The sequence below is a fragment of the Penicillium canescens genome (assembly GCF_028828765.1).
Source record: "Penicillium canescens strain IBT 15451 chromosome Unknown utg000009l_segment0_segment0, whole genome shotgun sequence".
Taxonomy (NCBI): Eukaryota; Fungi; Ascomycota; class Eurotiomycetes; order Eurotiales; family Aspergillaceae; genus Penicillium; species Penicillium canescens.
In genome coordinates, this window is record NW_026703971.1 from 2,745,812 (window position 1) to 2,767,804 (window position 21,993).

At 49.1% G+C, this 21,993-nt stretch overlaps 3 protein-coding genes across 3 annotated transcripts; 1 reads left to right on the forward strand and 2 right to left on the reverse strand.

The window, feature by feature from the left end:
* Positions 1–7,587: 7,587 nt before the first annotated feature.
* On the forward strand, positions 7,588–8,200 carry N7446_012104 (GNAT family N-acetyltransferase; the record flags this gene model as incomplete). The annotated part of the gene is made up of 3 exons (XM_058520846.1): positions 7,588–7,597; positions 7,694–7,921; positions 7,983–8,200. 3 exons carry the CDS (start codon positions 7,588–7,590, stop codon positions 8,198–8,200), a joined length of 456 nt encoding a protein of 151 aa, XP_058367132.1.
* Positions 8,201–13,552: 5,352 nt separating this feature from the next.
* N7446_012105 (uncharacterized protein) lies at positions 13,553–14,212 on the reverse strand (the record flags this gene model as incomplete). Its single annotated transcript, XM_058520847.1, has 1 exon — positions 13,553–14,212. One exon carries the CDS (start codon positions 14,210–14,212, stop codon positions 13,553–13,555), a length of 660 nt encoding a protein of 219 aa, XP_058367133.1.
* Positions 14,213–16,968: 2,756 nt separating this feature from the next.
* N7446_012106 (uncharacterized protein) lies at positions 16,969–17,178 on the reverse strand (the record flags this gene model as incomplete). The annotated part of the gene is made up of 1 exon (XM_058520848.1): positions 16,969–17,178. The coding sequence occupies one exon, from the start codon at positions 17,176–17,178 to the stop codon at positions 16,969–16,971; it is 210 nt and encodes a 69-aa protein (XP_058367134.1).
* Positions 17,179–21,993: the final 4,815 nt, after the last annotated feature.

The following is a 21,993-nucleotide window of genomic DNA, read 5'->3' on the forward strand; positions in this document are numbered from 1 at the left end:
TGAAAAAACTCTACGCAGGCAAATAAGCGATGCTATTTGATGGAGATGGAGATATGCGACCGGGGGATTTTGTTCCAGGCCGCAGCGCAGTTCACTGTTGGATCTTGCACATGGGTCTCCATTCAGTTCTATGGGTACTTAAAGGACGGCATTTCTCAACTTTCTGGTGCTTCATAATCCATCTGTGTTTTCTCGCCCGGAAGGTATTATTTGTACAGACCATACAATTTCACTTAAATCCTGTGAGTTCTGTTTCGATATTTCATTGTTAAATTAGTCATTCTGACTTGCTTTTTCTAGTTTGCCTCATTCGCTAACGTATTTCACAAGCGAGTGGGCCACCCAACCCAACCTACTAATTTCAAATGCATTTATCTCAACCAAACGCCATTAAATTAAAATTAAAAAAATCATCATTTATCTGGACATGCATGTCTCCTATGGCCCTGGTTTTTACATAGCCCGCAGGTTGGTAAAGCCCTAGTTCTTGGCTGCAAACGTGGCGAAGGCCTTCTGCCAGGGGGGTTTTCAACTGCTTCCACCAGCTGCATAATTAATACAGATGATGATGATGATGTATTCATTTGCCCGATGTAGCTCGCTCTATATATATGCTGCTATGCGGGGGTGCTGTCAGGCCTGCCGACAGCTGGAAAAAGGTGGTCGCCAGCCCACTGGGCGACTGTTGGAAACTCGTACGAATTTCTAGTCAATCGCCCTCGAATAGAAAGATGTAAATTGAACAAAAGAAATGCACGGATGCGAACATGATAAACAAAAAGCCAAAATGAACGTCATTTACCCCTGATCACGGGTGGGAGGCTCCGCCCACTTCACACCATTCCGACGTCCACTTCTCCCCAACCGTTCAGTCTTGTCGGCTGCCGCTTGCGCGCTCGCTTAGATCAAGGGAATGCAGTGGACCTGGCACTGCACTCCTCACGGGCGCCATCCTTCTTCTTCCGTCACACTGTCTAAGGGGTCATTATCTCCGCTCCTTTGTCATCCCCCTGCTCCTCGCCTAGAGCCGTGGGATCGACTGTCTGAAATTGGCCTAGAAGGCCGGTCCTGACCATGAATTCGGCCACAACTGTGCGGTCCTCCGGTCGTATGAGGAGCTCGTCCCGGTGGAGAGCGACTCCCTGGTATGAGAGAGCGCTTCTCATCCAGTCTCGCTCGTCCTGGTGCAAGGGGCATTCCAGTAGGACGTGTGTTACTGTTTGGCTGCCAAGATCGCAGTCACACCGCGCTGTTTCGCGTCGGTTGATACGATTCAGGTAAGCCCCCAGGCCAATTCGCCCAGTACGAAGCTGCATCAGAATCGATGTCGTCGCTTTGCGCAGGCCCGACCAGTATTCTAGCGTCTTCTTGGTTGGTGCTTCAATCAGGCGTCTCGTCGGTCGGCTGGTCGTTTCCTTGGCCCACGTCCTGTCCCATTCCAGCTTCGCTTCTCTGCGAATTCGCCGTTTCGCCGCGGCTGCGAGGCATATACCTCGGTTGCGAGGGTTCTGTGGGCCGTCCGGTTCTTGGGCTGCTTGTTTTGCGTGTTGGTCCACAATCTCATTGCCAATGACCCCTTGGTGCGCAGGAATCCATCTGAGCTCTATCCGGACGCATCTGCCAGCAAGCCGCTGGATCAGGCCGAGGCATCCTGGTAGATAGACCTGTCCTGACGGCATCCGCGGTCGCCTTAGCGCCTTCAGCGCTGCTTGGCTGTCTACAAAGATGACTACCCCGTTCTCCGCCTGCTTAGCCCATGGCTCTGTGCTTTCCAGAACCATTTCAAGTGCCATCTCAATGGCTCGAAGTTCTGCCGCATATACGGTGGACGTATCATCATCTCCCATCTGGCTATGAGCATGTTGATCCTCAAGGTCCACGACCGCTGCCGCTCCGATCCTTCCATCAATTCCGCTCCCGTCGGTGTACAGAATCAAGGGTCTTTCTTCTGGGTCTTTCATCAGGATCTGGTTGTGATTGTTGACCGCAGTTTCTCTGTCCTCGATGATTACCTCTGGTGGCGCTTGCCATGGTGCCAGGACGAATGCCTTTCGACTCTCCCATTTTCTCGTCAAAGTATCCGGGGGAGCCATAAGACATCCGCCCGCCTTCCAAGCTTGCGCCTCCATCGGTGACCATCCAGCCCAGTCTCTCTCATCTGCCGGTCGGCGACGTAACATCGTTGGCGGGACAGCGAACTCTGGTCCTGTCCGTAGTCGAAGGGCCGTTTCTTTCACCAGTCGATTCATGTGAACAGAAATAGGCGGTAGGTGAAGCTCTGCATTCAGTGCCTCTGCTGCCGTAGTTCTGAAAGCTCCACTGATGAGACATGCTGCCTGCTTCTGGATTGCCACGAAAGGCCGACTGATTATGCGTGCCTTGGAATGACTGACGAGCATAGGTTGATACCACGCGGAAACCCCAAAGAGCATTTGCGGGATGATCACCGCTTGGTAGATCTTTCGCATTGCATCGAGTGAGGCTCCCCACGTTGACCCTGCCAGGCTTCGTAGTGCGTGGAGAGAGACACCGGCCTTGGCCACCGCTTTCTCGCGGTGATGGTGGGATTCCAGACCCGGATCCAGCCAATAGCCTAGGTACCGCTCAGCCGTCCTCGTCGCTGTCACCGTGTGTCCTCGTAGAGAAAGCGATGTGTATTGTGGGTCGACTTCCCTGGTGTTTACAAAATGCACGAGTGCATACTTCTTCGGGTCAAAAACTGATGCATGTTTCTCGGCCCATTGGTCGGCTTTGCGGCATGCCGCTCTGAGTTTCTTGATGGTTTCGCGTTCGCTGTCTCCCTTTGTCATGAAGCAAACATCGTCGACCCACCCGTTGCTAGTCACACCGTTACCGCAGTTCTCAACGAGGTCTGCGTTGTAGATGAGATATAGAATGGGTGAGATCGGTGATCCTTGAGGGATGCCGGTAGGTGTCGGGATTCGACCGGATGTGCCCTCGGGCATACGGATCCTTGTGCTTCGATTGGTCAAGAAGGCCCTCACCCAGGGAACGAAATGTCCCAAGCGACGTTTCTTGAGGTTGTGTAGTAGACGTTCATGGGAGACATTGTCGTACGCTCCGGACACGTCCAGCATCAGCAGAGATACCACTGGCTTGCCCTTTCCCCATGCAGTCTTGATTCGGTCGATGATAGTGTGGATAGCATGATCGGTGGATATGCCCTTTCGCCCGCCTAGATGGTTTCGTGGGAGTAAACCGTTGGTTTCTACTGCGTAGCTGATCCGTCGCGCGACAACTGCCTCCAGAAACTTTCCGAGCGTGTTCAGCAACGCGACGGGTCTGTAGGATTTTGCGAGCTGGTAGTCACTTTTGCCTTGCTTCCGGAGCACCACCGTGATTGAGCGCTGGAAATGTGACGGGTTGTATCCCGTGTTTATGCATGCGTTGAATAACTGGACCACTGTTGCTAGAACCACCGGTATCTCGATAAGCTTGTGCCAGAGAGAGTTTGGTATACCGTCTTCTCCGGGTGCTTTCCCTGCTTTCGCCCCTCGCACCGCCTCCTGTATCTCTTGAGCGGTGACTGCTGGAAACTCGATTTGCTGTGGGTACTGGAATGAGTCCGTGTCGGATAGATCGGCTGGCGGCGGTTTGGGGAAGAAGGCAATCCGGAATGCCTCTGCCTTTTGATCAACTGTTTCTGCGAGAGTTCCAGGCATTTGGGGATCCTGTATTTTCAGCGAAGGGGTGATACCCTTCTCGTAGGCCCCATCTCGGTTTCTTGCCCATTTAGCCAATCGCCACATACCCTGTGGGCCATCTTCAATGACCTGCTGGACTCGGCGCCGGTGCGCCCTTGACAAGGTTCTCTTGACGAGTCGTGTTTTTCTGTTGCGTGCTTCAGAGTAGCACATCCAGTCGTAGGGGTCTTGAGTTCTCGTATGTTTGCGACGGAGGCGACGAACCTCTTTGACCGCAACTTTACACTCGTCGTCAAAGTCGGGGTTCGACCACGCGGATGGTTTTGCCCATGGGGTTGATTCCTCGATTGCTGTTTGGATCGCTCCCATCAGCTCCTGGCATTTGGCTTCTATCCTTTGCGGATTTGCCCGGTATAGGCCTCCTGTCCGTAGACCTCCTTCGATCTTCTGGATGAGTTTCTGATCATCGGTTGCGTTCCAGTTTCTTCTCTTCTGTTGTACTGCAATGGGTGTAATAATATCAAGCACAGTCCTGATCGGGAAATGGTCGGATGCGTGTTCGATGTCATCCGCCCTCTCGCAATTGATAAGCCTGTTGACAAGGTTGGATGTGATGAAGGTGAGGTCAATCACCGACGACTGATCGTTTCGAGACCAGGTAGGTCTGCCTTGTTGGGTCGTCAACTCGAGTCCCCATTCATTGGCGATTTCTAGGAGTTGCTCGGCCTCCTGATCGGGCCTGGTCCCTGTTCCTCCCCATCTCGGGTGATGCGCGTTCATATCTCCAAGGATGATGTGTTCCCCATGAGGTCGTTTTGACAGCTCATTTCTCAGATGTCTAAGAGTATTGCTGCCCGGCCTATTGTATATGTTGTGTATGAAGAGATCTGTCCAGTCTCTGCCCTGATGAGCCTTTCTAAGTTTCAGTAACTGGTAGTCCTGTGAGACGAGTTGACACGACCAAGTGCTCGGGTCAAGCCTTTTAGACACAAACAGGCATACGCCCGGTTGGGAGAGATCCGAGGCTTGGACTTGATTGTCCTGGCCTTGGGTTGTTCCGTCGGCAGCTGCTTTTGGTGGGTAAATTAGCTGGAATGTTGCCGTCGCTGGTTGGTGCGTTGTGTGTTGCATTTCGTTCTTCCATGGCTCCTGCACCGCGACGACGTCCGCCGCGAGGACATTTCTGTCTCTGAGGAACGTTGCCATCACTGGCCACGATTTGTGTACGTTGTATTGAAGAATCTCAAACGATTTCATTGATGAGTTTGTTCGTCATCGCTTCGTTCGCTGGCCTCGTGCCATACTTCATCATTTGGGTCTTCGATTGTTGGTGCATCTGTCGGAAAAAGCGGCGGAGATGATCCAATCGGTATCGCTTGCCGCTGCGTGTATTTCAGAATCACCAATTTGCGGTATTCGGGGCTCTCGGGGTCCAATTCCCCCTCGTCATCAGGCCCGGACGTGTTACCGGCCTCATTGACAGTGGTGACCTCGTTGATGAATTGGGTAAGTCGGTGTTCTAGGCTATCTTGCTGAGTGTCAGGTTGAGGGAGATCGGCCGGAGTGGGTTGAATGCTGAGCCATTCATTGTCGTCTGGTTGCTCGTCCATGGTGTCGTCCGGCTCGCCTGTGCGGCGCCTTTTCGAGGCCGCTTGGAGCCTTGTGGACCCTTGGCATGCCAGCGGTATCACTGTTGGTTTGGGATTCTTTGGCCTCGTTCTTGAGCCCTTTGGGCGGCCAGGGCCTCTTTTGAGCTGAGTAGGCTGAGTCGGTTCAGTGACCTCCTCTGGTAATGTTTCTACTTCTATCGCTGCAGTCTCCACGTCGAGTACAGCATCCTGGGGGTTCCATGGGGGCTCTTCTCCCCGTTGCCCCTCCGGAGCGTGTATCGACGCTTCGAGTCCATTCGCAACCATGGGGTCTGCCCTAGTCGAAGGTGCTTCGTTGCCGGTGCTTGCCGTCACTTGGAGGTGCATAGGAACGCGGTGATATGCAGGGCAGTTGGCCAGCGCTTGTTTGGCTTCGTTCATCGCTGCAACCTTCACCGGACATTCCCGACTTGTAGGGCGATGCCCTTCGCCACAATTGGCGCACTTGACTGGTATCGCTTGCCCCTTCGTCGACGGACACTCCCAGGTCGGGTGTCCGTTGGCGCAGTGACCGCATTTGAAGAAGTTGGAACAGTGTGACTGGATATGCCCCGGCTTTTGGCATTTTCTGCATAGCTTTATCCGCCCCTCACGACAGAATCGTGATGCATTGTGAATTTGCTTCCCCCACACGACTCCCGAGATGATCGCGCGATTAGCCACGACTGGGCTGGTGAACTCGATCAGGATGGAGCCCTCCGCCCTCTCCCCCGGACGGGTTAGCCACCCTAGATACTGGATCTTAGCGCCTTCGCCCCAGTTGTTCTGCGCGAGCAGCTCGGCCGCAACGTCAGCCATCGTCTCCGGGGTAACCTTCATCGATTTCACGGGGATATGGTACGCCACCACTCCCCATGACGGTTCTTGGATCACCGAGCCTGGTCCAAAGGCTCTCAGCCACGCAGCATGTTTGCGGAGGACCTCTGCCCCAGCAGCACTGCTGGCGATCATTGCCACATCCCCCGACGGCAATTTTTGAGCAGCGACAAATGAAGCCTGTCCGGCCAGTACCCCTGAATTCTTCTGACGGGCATTTGATACCCTCTGTCGTTCAGCCCTCTCGACCAAATCTTTTGGTGTTAATCCACGGACTTGCTCGCGGTTCGTTCCGACCTTGACGATGACCTCTCGGTCCTCGCGAAGTTCGATTTCCGGTACTCCTAGAGACGATGTGCCGCCGCTCCGGGTGATAGGAGCCGCAGCCGTAGCCAAGTCGCGGCGCCATTCTTTGGCCCGGAAGTTGCGCCACGCTGCCGCAGAGTTCGCCGCGGGGGTAGATAGTGCCGTCGATAATGTGTTCGTTGTCTTTTCAATGGTATTAATTCGCTGGTTCAGGCGTTCGGTGCCGGCGTTGATCTTGGTCAGCGCCTCAAGCACCTTGGCCATCCCCTGACCGTCTCCCCGTTGGGCGTTTAGTGCGTACTGGCGGACGGCACGAATATATCCAGTGACGTACCGGTCCTCTGTGCCATTGTTCTCGATGTGGTTAAGCACCCGGCGGGCCCCTTCCGCGATGTCGTCCATGGATCGGGGCGGATCCGCGAGGGCCGTGGTTTTTGGCGTTCCTCTCCTGTCAGGGGGCAAAATCTGTGCGTTCGCACCCGTCCCAACCATCGCTGCCATCTCCCCTATGAAAAGGGTATCAGGCCGTAGCGCTTGAGGTTACGATTGCGATGAACTAATTCACGAGGCCGTGAGACCTCTGATTGGCTAGATATTTCAAGAAAACGTTTTTGCCAAGAAAGAGTTGTTCCCGCTATGCTGCATTTCGACATATTATACTATTCGGCCGGGGGCGCTTTTCGAAAGAGGGCTAATTAACCCTTAGGGGAACCTTAGCGGCACAGTTCCTACTAATATTTTTTTTTTTTTTTTTTTTTTTTTTTTGGAACGTACGCCATCAGTATCTTCCGAAATATTCTTACTCGCCCTGTTCGGTGATAATCAGTAGCGCATTGGTTGCTCGAAGAACAGACTTTCGGAACCATAGACGGTCGAGAAAATGGAGGACCACTGCTCCTGGAGTTACAGGGTCTGCAGACAAGTTAAGAGAATCGAAGGAATCTTCACGAAATTTGGAAACGAAGGAATTTCTTCAGCTGGGAGAGGCCTTGCGTCGAGGATATAGGAAAGTTCGAAGTCATCTATATCGGCGCCAGTATTACATAGGCATATTTATTACAGTAAGACATGTCGATGCGTTGATCTGACAGTCGGGAAGATCTAGTCATTGTTGGAATAGAGGGAACCCTCTAACCCTCTGTCACCGGCACATGAAGAATTGTGGGTATATTAATAAGTTTCGAAATATCATGAGACCTATTACGGGTGGTGAACGTACCAAAGACGAGTACACTCATTGATATGGGCTTGGAGAAGGGAAATATGGCCAGCAGGATTCACTGGAGGCGGCACGGCAGCTCGACGATGCGATCGCACCAGCCAAGCGGCTAGTTGCCTTTGGCAAATGGGACCTGTCCATGCCCGAAGAGCAAGGTCGTCGCTTTCCGCATTGGCATGCGGACTCACCTTTTCAGGAATGCGAGGACTTCATTAGAGCGCTGGAGAAGGAGAGGAAGCGCGTTATGGGCGATGAGAAGCATTACTGTATGGATGATATATCTCACAATTAACATTGGAAAGGATTGTTACTGACTTGGAAACAAAGACCTGGATACCCTCGCCAATCATCACGATTATCAACGGCGTGGGGCTGGCTCTATGCTTGTCAAATGGGGCTGCGATTTGGCTGATAAGGACGGCGTTGCAGCTTATGTGGATGCTAGCAAGGAAGGCGCACCGCTATACCAGAGACGCGGCTTTGTAGATTTCAGTCTTCCCGGCTCTGAAGTGGCCGCGATGGCTCGCGGCAAGAAAACTGCATAAGCGATACTCATTGCTTTTAATTCAGGGAAGGGCGGATCCAAGCGAATGTATTGACATGTATGGAAGTCCTTTCAAAAGCCCGGTGCTCAAAAACTTATCTCTATTCCTTGTAAGTGCTAATGAAAACATCCAAGCTGTCCAAACGGCAGGTTCCTTCTCGAAAAAAGCAGTGTATTCAGGTGAAGGCAGATGTTTGTTGTGGATACCCAGGAAGATAAACAGGGCGGCCACTTCATTGAGACGCTCATTATCAGCTTACCTGAAATTCCACTTTGACTGTATTGTGTAAACTTTCCGTAGGCGTGACCCACCTCCTTTCTTAGCAGCTTTGTCTCCTCCCAACTAGTCTCTTGGAAATCGCTTAGGTCCTGTGCTACCGAATAGCGAGGCGCCCGATTCGTGTATGGCTAGCGTATGGTTTCCATGGCCCGTCCCAGGATACGCGCTATCGGGAGTAGCGAACTTGCTTGTCTTAAGAGGGGAAAAATCGTGGCCCGTCCTACGATGAGTTCGATCGGGAGAAACGGCCTGACCTGCGATGGCTTGAAGAAAGGGGTAATCGTGGACTGTCCTGTGATGAGCTTGGCCCTACTGAAGAAGGGAACTCGTGGTCAGTCTCGGGATCGGGGGCACAGACAGAAAACTGTGGCCCGCCTCAGGATTTGCGCTCTTCGGAGTAACACAGCTGCGCGGAATGTCTTGGAAGGATGGAAAACTGTGGCTCATCTTAGGATGTACTGGATCCAGAGCAGTTTGTTCTAAACCTCAGTATATATTACCTTGTCAGTAAGACGCATCTGTTGCACTAAAGTTGAGCCTTGAACATGGATATCCGGGCCCTTACATCAACCCACTTCTCACCAGCCTTCCCGGCCCTAAGACTCGCTCTAGAGTGCTATTTCGGAATGGAGTTCATTGCTAAATCTCATTTGAAAGATGGCGAAGAATATCCTGTTTCTTTAAGTAGTGTTTTTGTGGCATGAAAAAGTAGCTTCGCCAGGTGGCTGTTCGAAATAGCTTTCTTCAAAGTCGCTGTTTTAAACCGCGAAATGGGCGCTCCATCGATGGACGCACAGTGTAAAGTCGGTAGAAATACTAGCTAGCCGGTTGCACCCTGTCGGTAGCTGATACCACGTGTACGTCCTTTTGGGTTAGACTCTAACCCAAAAGGAATATGATTATTCATGAATATTCATGAATAATTGCGAATATGAATTATATGAATTGCATAATATGTGTTGAGATAGGTAGTTGTAGTGTTCTTGTTGAGGTTACTACAGTCAACTCTCGCTTATACCACAGCATACTATCCAAGCCAAATTACGTGGTATAATTGAGTTGTGTTTTGGTGAGAGGATGACATAATATTTGACAAGCTAACTCTAAGCCCTAATACCTATTTAGTCTTCCATCCCATCATCTGATCCAAAGTCACCTGACGTTTCTCATCAATCTGAATCCTGCCAAAGTCGCTGATTAAGCTCTCAATTTGTCTAATATGGTCCGAGGTACCCTTTTCTTTGCTACAAACCCATAGTAGGATATCCTGGAGGCTGTCCAATATAGCAGAATTAGACAGAAGCTCAGGTGGGGGCCCATCAATGTCAATATCCTGAATTTCTGAGGTTGTTGGGGCAATATATATATCTTGCTCATTGGTCTCATCTCGCCCTTCAGTCCCATCTTCTAACATGTCTTCGTCCGAAGGGTTCAAAAACTCGTCAAATGGCACAATATCTTTATCACCAAGCTTATCAATTGCTTGATTATATAGACTTTCAATCTCATCACTCAATCCGGGCTCGGAAAATAGTGCAGACTCAGGTGCGGACTCGGGCGCGGACTCAGGTATAGGTATAGACTTTGGACTAATCAAAGTACTTTGTTTAAAGCAATTGATAATCGTTTGGTCTGATACACTTGTTCTCCAAACTTGCGTTACCCAGGTAACAGTATAATAAATGCTCATTCTTTGTTTTGGGTCTATCCCACGATCAAGAAAAGCAATCATATAGCGCATCCATTTCTTCCGATAATGGTGCTTCAAGTTTTGGATAATACCTTGGTCCAAGGGTTGATAAATTGAAGTTGCGTTTGCTGGCAAAAAAACAACCGTAATCCGGGGTGGTGGTGGCGCTCGCTGGAGTCCAATAACATGTGGTGAAGCATTGTCTAAAAGGAGCAAAGCTTTCTTATCTAAGGGAATACGCCCATAGAAAGATCGCAACCAGTCCTCCATAATGTCATGACGCATCCATGCTGCCTTGTTGTGACGCCAAACACATCCCAGAGCTCGGAAATTAACCCCCGGAGTGCGCGAGGGGTTTTTGCTGTGCCAATCAACCATAAAGGGACTCGATCGGAACCATCCGCATTTGATGCAACAACAATAGTGATTCGTGTTTTATCAAGCTTTTTGCCAGCAATTTTTCCCTTTGAAAGACCACCATTTGGCATACGTCGCCAAAATAGGCCAGTTTCATCCATATTGTAGATTTCGGACGGTTTGAATTGATTGCAAATCGATTTGGTGCTTTTGATCTGATCATGTACCGAGGATGGGACTGAGGCAGCTTCTCCGTGGAAAGTATGATATTGAAGAGAGTGGCGTTGTTTGAAGCGAGTTAACCAACCCTCAGAGAATTGAGGTTTGGTCCGATCTTTGTATTCCGGTATTTGTCTCCAAAGCTCAGCTGCTTTAGTTTGGATCAAAGGGCCATTTATTGGTATTCCATTGCCAATATGGTTATCTGCCCAGTCATATAGCTTTTGGTCCAATAATGGCCAATGAGAGGATGAAGATCGTTTGTTTGCCCCTGCAGGGCCCGTATCAAGATAATTGTATTTGGATGAAAGGATCCTTGATATGGTTGACCGGTCAATCACTTGTTTGAATTGGTCCTCAAACCACTTAGCACATGCAGTCTGCGTGGGCTTTGGGCTAGTATTAGACCAAAATGCCCGTAGTGCCTGTTTCTGCGCGTCTGATATACCCAATTTGGTACGCTTTGGTCCCATTCTGACGCGCTTGGGTGGGGTCGGGAGGGTAGGAGAGCTTGTAGATTGAGGCATTCTGATTGGTTGATTGCGCTGACTAAGCAGATTCGAGAGGAAGAAAGTGTGGTAAAACAAAATGTGTTATATTCTGTCAATTTATATGGAAAAAACTGGAATGAAGGGGCCATCCAAGCAAGGGATGTGTTATTATCAAGAATGTGCAATATCCCACCGTGGTATAAGCGAGAGTTGACTGTATATGCTTCCAAAGCAAAAGTCAATTGATTCCTATAAGATAGATGTATCTTCCCAGTCAGGTCGGGTTCCAAGATATCCCTTAATCCCATGCTCCGATACTGGGCAGTCACAACACCGGAGCCGCAGCTCCGCGCAAGAATGCGTATACCAAGCAAGGGATGTGATCCCTCGGCTGACAGAAGGATATATCCCGACATATAAAGAGCCAAATTTCTACAACCATAGTCATTTACCGAATAAATGATCAGAGAACTCAATGCAATAGATTAGTTTTATAGTAAAAAGCTTAGGAATAAGCATATTTCACTTAATTACACGGTAGAATAAAGAGAAAGTAGCGATAGTACGTGTTTGGGTTAGAACAGGCGTAAATAACAGTACTTAATTTCGATGAATCAGCGATTTATGCAGGAGAATCAGGCCAAATCAGGCCAAATTAGGTGTCTATGGGTATCTATGGGTACCCATGGGGTACCCATAGATACCCATGGGCGGGTAGGGTATGCCTACCCATATGCGGGTATACCCATGGGTAGGGTATGGGTATCAGATGCTACCCATGGGTACCCTATGTCAATGTCTAAATTCCCGACGATATCTATAACTTCGACGAGACCGGGTTTGCAATAGGCTTAATCGCGACCGCAAAAGTCGTGACAAGGGCTGAATACTACGGTCGACGACCACTTTTATAACCTAGAAATCGTACGTAGGTGACTACAATTGAGTGTATAAATGCTTCGGGGTGGGCGCTTCCTCCGTGCGTGATCTTTAAGGGCAAAGTCTATATCGAATCTTGGTTCGACGGCCTCCCGGAGGATTGGCGCTTCGAGGTTAGTCCGAATAGATAGACCTCTGATGAAATTGGTCTTCGGTGGCTTAAAAAGCTCTTTATTCCGTCTACTTCTTCGCGTACGAAGGGGAAGTATAGACTTTTGATACTTAACGGCCACGGAAGTCATTTAACGGCGGAGTTCGATCAAATTTGCGAAGAGAACAATATTATCGCAATTTGTATGCCTCCGCACTCGTCTCACCTTTTACAGCCTCTCGATATTAGCTGTTTCGCGGTGTTAAAGCGCGCGTATAGTCGGCTTATCGAGTCAAAAATACGGGCTAGAATCAACCATATCGATAAATTAGACTTCCTCGAAGTCTACCCGTCTACGCGAATCGAGGCATTTAAATTGGAGACTATCAAGAATAGCTTCGCCGCCGCCGGTTTAATACCTTACAATCCCGATCAAGTGATCTCGAAGCTCGATATTTGCCTTCGAACCCCGACACCCCCCTCGAGCCGAGGAAGCGAGTGGGAGCCAAAAACGCCGTCGAACTACGTCTAATTACAAAAACAAGCTTTGTCAATTAAAGCTTTGCTAAAACAGCGCTCAAAAAGCCCACCGAGCCCGCTTAACTCCGCGATAGATCAGGTTTTAAAGGCCTGCCAAGTTACGATGCAATCGGCAGCTTTGCTCGAGAAAGAAGTAAGCGAATTACGGGCCGCGAACGAGACGAAGAAGCGAAAACGGACTCGGTCTACAAGGCAGATACCTCTAGAAGAGGGCCTATCAGTTTCAGAAGCTATCGAGCTTATTCAGGTGGAAGAACCAGTAATTGAAGCACCAACACCCCGTCAACCAAGACCGCCTCCGGCACTTTTACAGCCGCGTACGAGGGCCTTACCGAAGTGTGGGTTATGTGGAAACCTAGGCCATAAGAGAAATGCCTGTCCTAATAGACCTCGTGTTTAATTTATTGAATTTAATGGCGCTTTGGTTGAGATAAATGCATTTAAAATTAATAGGTAGAGGCAGGGTGGCGGCTCGCTTACAATGGCGACTCGCTTACCGAATACGTTAGGGAAGGGGGGCCCTAAATGAATTGAATGAGTGTAAGGACTGAAAATCAGGGGGGAAAGCCCGTTGAAGGGTTTTCCCAGGTCGTACGGGCGTTTTGCTGTCCGTGCGTCCTCGATACTCCGCTGTTACAAAGCCAGAGTCGTCATGTAAACCAAAATAATATACAAAAACATAAACAAAGTGGGCACTTGATGAATAAGCCCCTTAGTGGTAAGTAACCACTAATTGAAACTAAGAATTATCCAACAATTTTCGCTGTCCACTGGAGGATGACGTATGCCATGGTACCCCTTTCAGCTTCAAAATGGATCTTATCTCCTTCTCCAATAAGGTAATCATTATCGAAAACGTTTGTTTGCACACGGCTGCCGGCGAAGTGGCCATTAACGTACTGCGCGATTTCCTGAACCTGAATAGGGTTCCCATTGACATCAAATGTACGCGCATCAAAGTTCATTCTTTTGGACGATGATCCACCAAAAGAGTAGGTACCGTCAAGGGTAATAATTGTTGCAGAATTACCGGAGGAGCCAATTCCCTTCTCAACCTGAGTTTCACGCAAACATCCAATATCCGGTTTCTCTGTTGCTGCCTGCGGGAATTGGTAGCAGGTGGAATCAGCGGGACATTTTGCCCACACGTGTTTTATTATCCCGTTTTGATCAACACACTGCACATAGTAGTTCGGAGGTCCAGCCTCCGGCATACATACGGCTTGCCGGGCGCTAAGTTGACGACTAGGAGTATTGTAAGAAGCGCATTGAGCATCCGTCTCAACAGATCGTTTGTATAGCGAATCGAGAGGTTGTTTAAGCCGCACTTCGCTAGCGTTGTAAGGCAAATCTGTGTCGACTTCAATAGCGCTGTCAATTGGTGACCCTTGTGACCCTTGTACCATAAGTAGGGTACTGAGGAATAGTAGGGAAGCGTGGAGGAGCATAGTTATCAAAAAAAAACGCTGTTGAAGGAAAAACTATGATCAAGGATATAGTGAAGGGATACTGTTGGCAGAGTGAGCTATACCTTGGTATTTATATATCGCATTTGACTGAGGAAATTATTTCGTACGGAACCCTTCTAACCTATAGTGGCGTTCGTTTAGTTTGAAACACCCCGTTTGACCGCCTTTGCCTACTATATTTAGCTGACCAGGTGGTATACTAGCTATTAAGCAAGGAATGTGAGGTTTAAGTGTGGCAGAAAGTTTTGTAATCAAAGGGGGTGTTTCAGACTAAACGAACGCCACTGTAACTCTGACCAGTTTGCACTTAATAGTGGGGCGGGAGGAGCACTGAAAAAACACCCCCTATAACTAATAAAGGAGATTGCTAATCCGACACCCTAATCCGACACTCCCCTGATTCTTTAGGTTTCTACACTTTCTGCCGCCTAAGTGCACCCTATCAAAAATTAGAATTCCCTCTACACTCTCACTGTTTCTAGTTACTACTACCTTTCTAGTGGTCGCATTCCTTTTAAAATTTAGGAGGTTCTAATTAAGATACTCCCCTATCCCTATGTTAATTTTAGGCATAGTCTATCTAGTATTAGTAGTAGGAGGTTGTTCTAAAATGTTAGTGTAAGTTTTAGGGGGGTATCTTTGACTATCTATACCGCCTTCCTATACTAAGAAGGAGGTGTGGGTAGTTAAGAGAAAGTGGTAGAGAAAGTGGTGTAGTAGCCAGGTAGTCTAAACCTATCTAGGCTACACTACGCCTATCTAGGGGTGTTAGCCAGCACGTAGGTCATCAGAGAGCTTCTGGGTGATAAGAGAGTGTTCCTCAATGCGGTGATTAGGAGTTCGACGGTATCTTGGCTGGATCGTACAACCGAGGCGGCAGCCGAATGTAAGGATGCCGCTGCAGATAGTCCCTAGATTGCCAGGATAGCGTTCGAGGAGGGTTTTCCACGCCGAAGCAATTAAGGGAGAAGCGGAATCACGCAGAGGCGGGAGGGAAGGGTCGAAGACCTCAAACTGAATAGAAGTGTTGGGACGCGGGGCTGGCCAGCTAGTTGGTGGCGACAGGGTTTGACGTATACCAGGGCCGACCCCGGCGTGCTCCTAACTCACTGGTTTCACTTTGCAGCTTATCACGGAATGGTCGTTGCCGCACTTAGAGCAGACGTGTCTTCGGTGACATGTTCGCCAGTGGCAGCCAGCAGAAGAGTTGAATTTTTCACAAATGACAGTATCGTTATTTCGGGCAGCGGTAGAGCGCGTTGACCGTGTGGTTGGGGTAGCCGGCGCCGTCTTTGCTGGGAGCACGTTGTCCGGGCGAAGGTAGGAGCTTTCGAGGGCTTTCCCAATTTCCCAATCACTAAGAGAAACGGTGAGGTCGCCTTTATCGACGACCATCTGGTGGTGGTCCAGGGCCATTTGCAGGATACAGTCCTGCCATTTATATGCCCTAGCAAGGTCACAAATGCGGCGGTGGAAGAGAACCATTCCACTGATGCATAACGGGTGCTTAGCAGCGAAGAAATCACACCAGACAGCGACGTAATTGCTAAAGCAATGGGCCCAGAGGGATGCGTCATTTCCCCAGTCCTTAATTGAGACTACCTTGCGGAATTGCAGGCCAGATGATGTGGATTTTAAGTCGAAAGACTCGCCATCCGGTGCCGAGGCTTTGAACTCAGGGCTACGGAGTTTTATGAGGTCCTTCTTAGGTCGGAAGGTGTGCTCGAAAACGGCTATAATAGCAGCACGGTCGAGGCCGGGGAAACGGGGAAGGACTGGCAAAACAAGAGACGGGACCCTACCGTCGTCAGCATCCTCTTCCGCAGTGAGGTCTAAACGTGGGCGCTTGCGCTGCCCGTCGCCCGCAACAAGGGACGCGGACACAGTAGAGATGAATGAGTCCCGCTGGGAGTCGGAGAGGGAATTCCATATGTACTCTGGTGGATAGATCGAGGAGCCCAGGGTGGTCTGTCCCCCAGGGGTTAGACTGGGGGCCGCCGAACTATGACGCACCATTGTAAAAGGAAACTCTTGAAGAAACCGTCGCGGAGAGAGCCCGGCTCTCCCTCGAAACGGCGATGTTCTTTTCGAGGGAGGGGAAGGCCAGGCGATATTTGTGTGCGATGTCCAGCACGGGATATCGTGGGCCCGACGCAAGGGGCTCCCACGCAACAGTCCCGAATAGAACCTATCATCTAAGCTTCGCGGTTGCAAAAACGGACAGACATCTCTCTCCGATCGCCTACCCAATACCAAACCGGTGGTTTACGATATAGAGGTGCACGATTATAATTGTCTAGCTGGCAGGCTCTTATTTTCTTGGGATGGGAGGCTCTTATTAAATTAATAGATTCTTTATAATGCTATCCGCGGTTTGTCCCATTATTTGTGGCATTCAATCGACTGATGGTAACATATAAAGTCTAGCCATGTGGTTAAACGATTGGGAATCGACTTGATTTGGGCCATGTTCGACCTGAGCGTGCGCAGAAATTCCCATCCATGGAGAGGTTTTATATAGAATGAAATGCCCAAGCGAAATGGAGCTCAACTTAAAACTTTGTGAAGAAAACTGCACAAAAGTTTGTCCTGGAAGCGCACAACGCTACAGCATAGTCTCACAATAAAATAAAATGGTCTTTAACCTATAACAGCTTAGTGCATTGGAGTGCTGCTATTGCGAGAGCGTCCAATCATGCGCCGTCACAATTGGTCTCAGGTATAAAGAGGCCTTTCTTCATCCACCATGCTGCATGCTCTGGCATTCCCTTTTTCTCCTCCCGCTTGAGACACAGAGAAACCTGAACAAGCTGCCTGTCTAATAGCCAGGTCTTAGCCACCAGGACGGGTAGGGGATACGTAGGAAAGAGCACACCCTTGTTGTAGAGGTAGAAGAAGAACATGGGAAGTAGAAGACTGTTGATTGCATCAAGCATGCGAACGGCGAGTCATGTAAAGAAAAATAACGTCAACCGATCAACGTGATGGTGGTGGCAGCTTAATATCTATACATCACCTAATCTGGGATCCAACTTTTTGCGAAGGGTCAGGGTAAATGAAACCAACCTACCAACCAACCACTGTAAATTTTGGAGCATGATCTTAGAGCCTGAACTAAATACTAAGGGAGCATAAGCTGGTGCTTCGGAGGCAAACCAACCGGAGGCAATTTAAGATAGTCAATTAATCCGTTGACACTCAACGTCTGCTGGAGTGCGCAAAACATACCATGGAGTGTGTAGGCACTCAATCATGCTGCCATGCGCGAGGGTCTGAAAAAATGTAACTTTTCCAAGGGGCCAGTTAGTGGGTAGATACCCTTTCAGATCGGCATTAATAAGGGGGCGAAGTGTCCCCCCAAATCAGCTGAGCAAAACTGGGGTCAGATTTCCGCCCAACTGTTAAAAACTGCGAACGGGTCACAGTTAGGTTAGAAGGGTTCCAGGTTATACTTGCCTTATTCTCAGACCTCGAATGGATCCGCCTTTGGGGCGGATCCGGACCTAATTCTTCGATCAGCGAGGCGTAACGTATTTCACATACGAGCTGGACACCCCACCTAACCTATTAATCTCAAATGCATTTATCCTAACCAAAACGCCATTAAATCCAACCAGCTAAACTCGAGGTCTATTAGGACATGTAGTCAATTCATGACCCTGAATTCCACATATACAGCACTTCGGTAAGGCTCTCTTGCGTGGCTGTAAATGTGCCAGAGCCGGTATTCCCTCACAGGAGACCTGTGCTAAAACTGCATGCTCCGGCTGCGCTATTAATGCAGGAAGCTGAGAGCCCTTCTTCGGAAGATATCTGCCTTGTAGATCTGATCTAGTCCTTCTTCGCTTCTTCGTCTCGTTTTTAGCGCGTAGTTCGCTTACTTCTTTCTCGAGTAAAGCTGCCGATTGCATTGTAATTTGACACGCTCTAAGGACCTGATTTATCGCGGAATTAAGCGAGCTCGGTGGGCTTTTTGAGCGCTACTTTTAGTAATGCTTCAATCGAGGATGCTTGCTTTTGTAATTGTACATAATTCGAAGGCGTTTTCGGCGACCACGTTGCGATTGTTTTATGGGCGACGCGGCCGTTCCCGCTCCCCGCATCTCCAGCCATGAAGATAGTCAGGGGCGAGGTGATTCGGCCATCTTTCTTGTATATGGATAATTTACCCGGATATCACCACTGCGAGACCACAGTATCTTAACAAAGAAAACAGACACTTCCGCTGCAAGCCGGTTGTCTCAAGTCACCAGCAGCAACCTCATACAAGTCGATCTGCATGATGGATGTGGAGGCCATGGTGCTTAGCCGACGGGTTAGTGAGGGGATAAGGGCCAGTCAAGCCAATTAGAAGCTGCTCCTGCTCTTCGTATATAAGCTTTACTATCCCAAAGTAAAAGATAATTGTCGACCTAGCCGGAATCCGTCGCTGCTCCGACCCTGGCCACATCTGTGTATCCCCTCAATGCCGCAGATGCAGCCATGACCATGCACAAATTATTGATTCCAACAGCAGCGTCGTTGAGATAGCAATCCCACAAGAAAGATGCTATGCTCAAAACAATAATAGTGGCACACTAGCCATACCCTCTTCGGCAAGAAATGAACAGATACGCTAATACTCTGCAGATCCCAGTGACACCTGGCGCCCTGATGGCGGAGTTTATGAAAATTCTACAATACAATGACGCCCTCGCTACGCCAGCCCTGAAACTGCTCGACCTGTACTTTTGCCTATGGGAATGCTACGTGGTCAAATCTGCCGAGAAGATGCGACTTGAGGATGAGCAGCGACAGCTTCAAGAGTTGAATGAGTGGCTAGCAAGCGACAATGACATCCTTCTGCAGCTTTGCGAGGAACAGAAACTGGTATTGTGGGATCGAAAACGAGCAGTTCAGGCCCTTTGTAACGGTGTGGTTTCAGCCTTGCAAGCGAGCGATCCTCAAGCCTATCACGTTGATGGGAACTGATAAGGTCTCAGTATTGTTGGGCGCTCGTGGATAAGGACACGTTTGGATATTTCTGCTATGTATTGGTGCTCTCTACCAGTTATTTTCGCTGATTATAGAGAATGCGAATGCAATTGCGGATGAAACTGATCGGGTTCTGTGACGAAGTGTCAACGTTCCACGGCTGTTGATATTTCCAGCACTTGGTTTTCGAGACCTTAGGATCTGGCCGTAAAGTCCTCCTAACGTGCCCTGATCTTCTATAATTGAAGATAAATAAGATCTCTGCTCAGCTTGCGGCATCTTGTCCCTCCCAACCCGTTAAATGCTACTTTATACACTTTTGTAATTTCCCACCAGCAGATCCTGAATTTTAAATGGACGAAATGAGCAAGTATTGTCCGTACATGTTTCTTCAATGCGTGTTTTGTGCTAAAATTAGTGACTGTGGTTTCGATCTTGACCTTCACGCTATCTGGCAGAAGTTTTCTGGTATATCGACAACGCCCTCATGTCTTGCCGCGGATCTGGATCCGCGACATATTATCTAGGATGAAACCGAGCCTGCAGAATATCTCCGGCTTCAAGTAGTCGGGTCCAGATCCTCCGTTCATTTCTACTCAGCGCCCTTGTTTGCCACGATGCTTGCCTTGGTGTAGGCGACTGAGATACAATCACGCGTGGCGAATTTCAGTCAAAGACCATTGTCTTTCTTGCTAATGATGGGTTACAGTATGTGTCCTTCAGCAGATCGAGACACCTCAAATACAGATTCCATGTTCTGACCCAGTCTAAAACTTAGTGGTGTTGCTATTCTGGCAACAAAGAGAAATGTGCTTCAGTGGAAATCCGTACCCGACACTCACGCCTGTAGAGCAGGAAATAGGGAACTTTGAAAATGAAGGCACGGGTGCCTGTCCTAATTGAGCCTGTTGAAGCCATGCATTCATTTAGCCACCGTTGTTTGTCCCCCTTGGTTGATGACACCTAGGACCTGGGAAGTTCTAAAAGCTAGTCAAGGTGCAGAGCAAAGAATACCTCGCAATTCCAATTATAATGCGCTTAAGAGCCAGGGCCGCATTTTTTTGCTGGGTAAATTATCATTTCCTCAATTCGCCGCTCGACCAAGCCATGTACATAATCCATGTCAGATTTAGGAGTGAAAAGTGATGTTGAAAGCAACCAATATACGATATAGTGCATAAACAGGGAGTTTCAGAACGGCGTGATTGCGTCTAGTCCAGCTGAGCCTGCGAGGTCCTCCTTGGCTGCTTTGTGGTCCTCGGAAGGTTTGAAGCTCGTAAGGTCGCAGATACTGTTATAACTCGCTCTTGTTCTAATATTAATGAGTAAGAGCATGATTCTCTTTTACCTTGAACTTAACTAGAGTAAGTATTTCTGCTTCGCCGTACTCGGTAATCCTCTACAGATAGCAGGGCTTTTATCTCAGACGCCGTCTCATTACTGCCTCCAGAAATCAGGTGGAAACTAAATCCACTAGGCTTGATGCGTTTGATATCGATTTCCTTAGGGTTGATGTCTTTCACGGCTGAAGTCTAAGAAAAGGGAGATTTTCCTTGCTTATGCGCACTTTCCGTCTCTGTCCGTATAAACAACGAACAGATATCCATAGCCGTATCCAGATACAAACATGGACATCTTCATCGTCATTATCAAGAATCGATCACGCTCCTGTTGACGGTTGCATCAGTGGTAGGAATTCATCTCTTAACCCTAGGAGTTCTCTTACTCCCGGGGCCCCCTGAAGCGCTTTTGGGAGCAAAGAAACAGCCTCTAGGAGCCACGTAGCCCCCAGGAAACCCGATGTAGCTTCTGGGGTCTGGTATCCCCACCTCGGGGAATCAAAGCCGCGTTCCTGTTGATGACTTGTTGGTTCCTGGGGCGATGATTTCGCCTTCTAGGAATGACCGAATTACGCAGAATTTTGCGCAGGTCCGGTGAAGCTGTTTTGTGAGGGCTTTCGGCGATCTCGGAAGGCAAGATAGTGACCCTAGGACCCTAAAGTAAGCTCCCAGGGGCTCCACAGCTCCCAGACCTGGTCAATGTATTCCCAGAGCCAGTTTCGTATACAATCAGGAACGTAACGTGAAGATCCCAGGGGTAGATCTCGTTTTCCTAGAACTAAGAACAGCCCCAGGAGCTAAATTGTGGTTCCTAGGGGATAAACAGCTCCTAGAAATGCTTTTGAGGTTCCCAGGGCCAACATATTGGTTTGTCAGAGATCGAGCATATATAGTAGCTTGGGTGTTTGGTCGCTGACCAAACATTGTGCCTTTTTGGCCAGATGGCGTAGTGGTAAAACCCAAGCATCCATGAACCGTCACAAGGATCATATTCGAACCCAGGATCCATGGCATGGTTCCCAGGCACGCTATTGATTGCTTCCAGGAGTAAGAATCACTTGCTCCTGGAAGCCTTCAACTAATCTCCCTACGCACATAATTATGAATTGGTTTATTGGCACTAAGTTGTGGATGGATGCAAGGTATGAGGAGCTCATGATCTTTGTGTTTCAAATACTACTAATGTGCTAAGCAATAGAGCCAAGAGATCTTTTCCTCCCCCAAAATCTTCTCGAAAAGAAGGCAGTTTACTTGTGGAGTGTGCTGGATCGGGACGAAATGCACACACCAGTCTACCCGAGATCAGCACGCTTCGCTGCCAGCTTTGCCATGGCCGGCAATCGCCTTTCTATCATGTCAAGCACCAAGAAGACCCATTAATGTTACCTCGAGAAGGGATCTGCT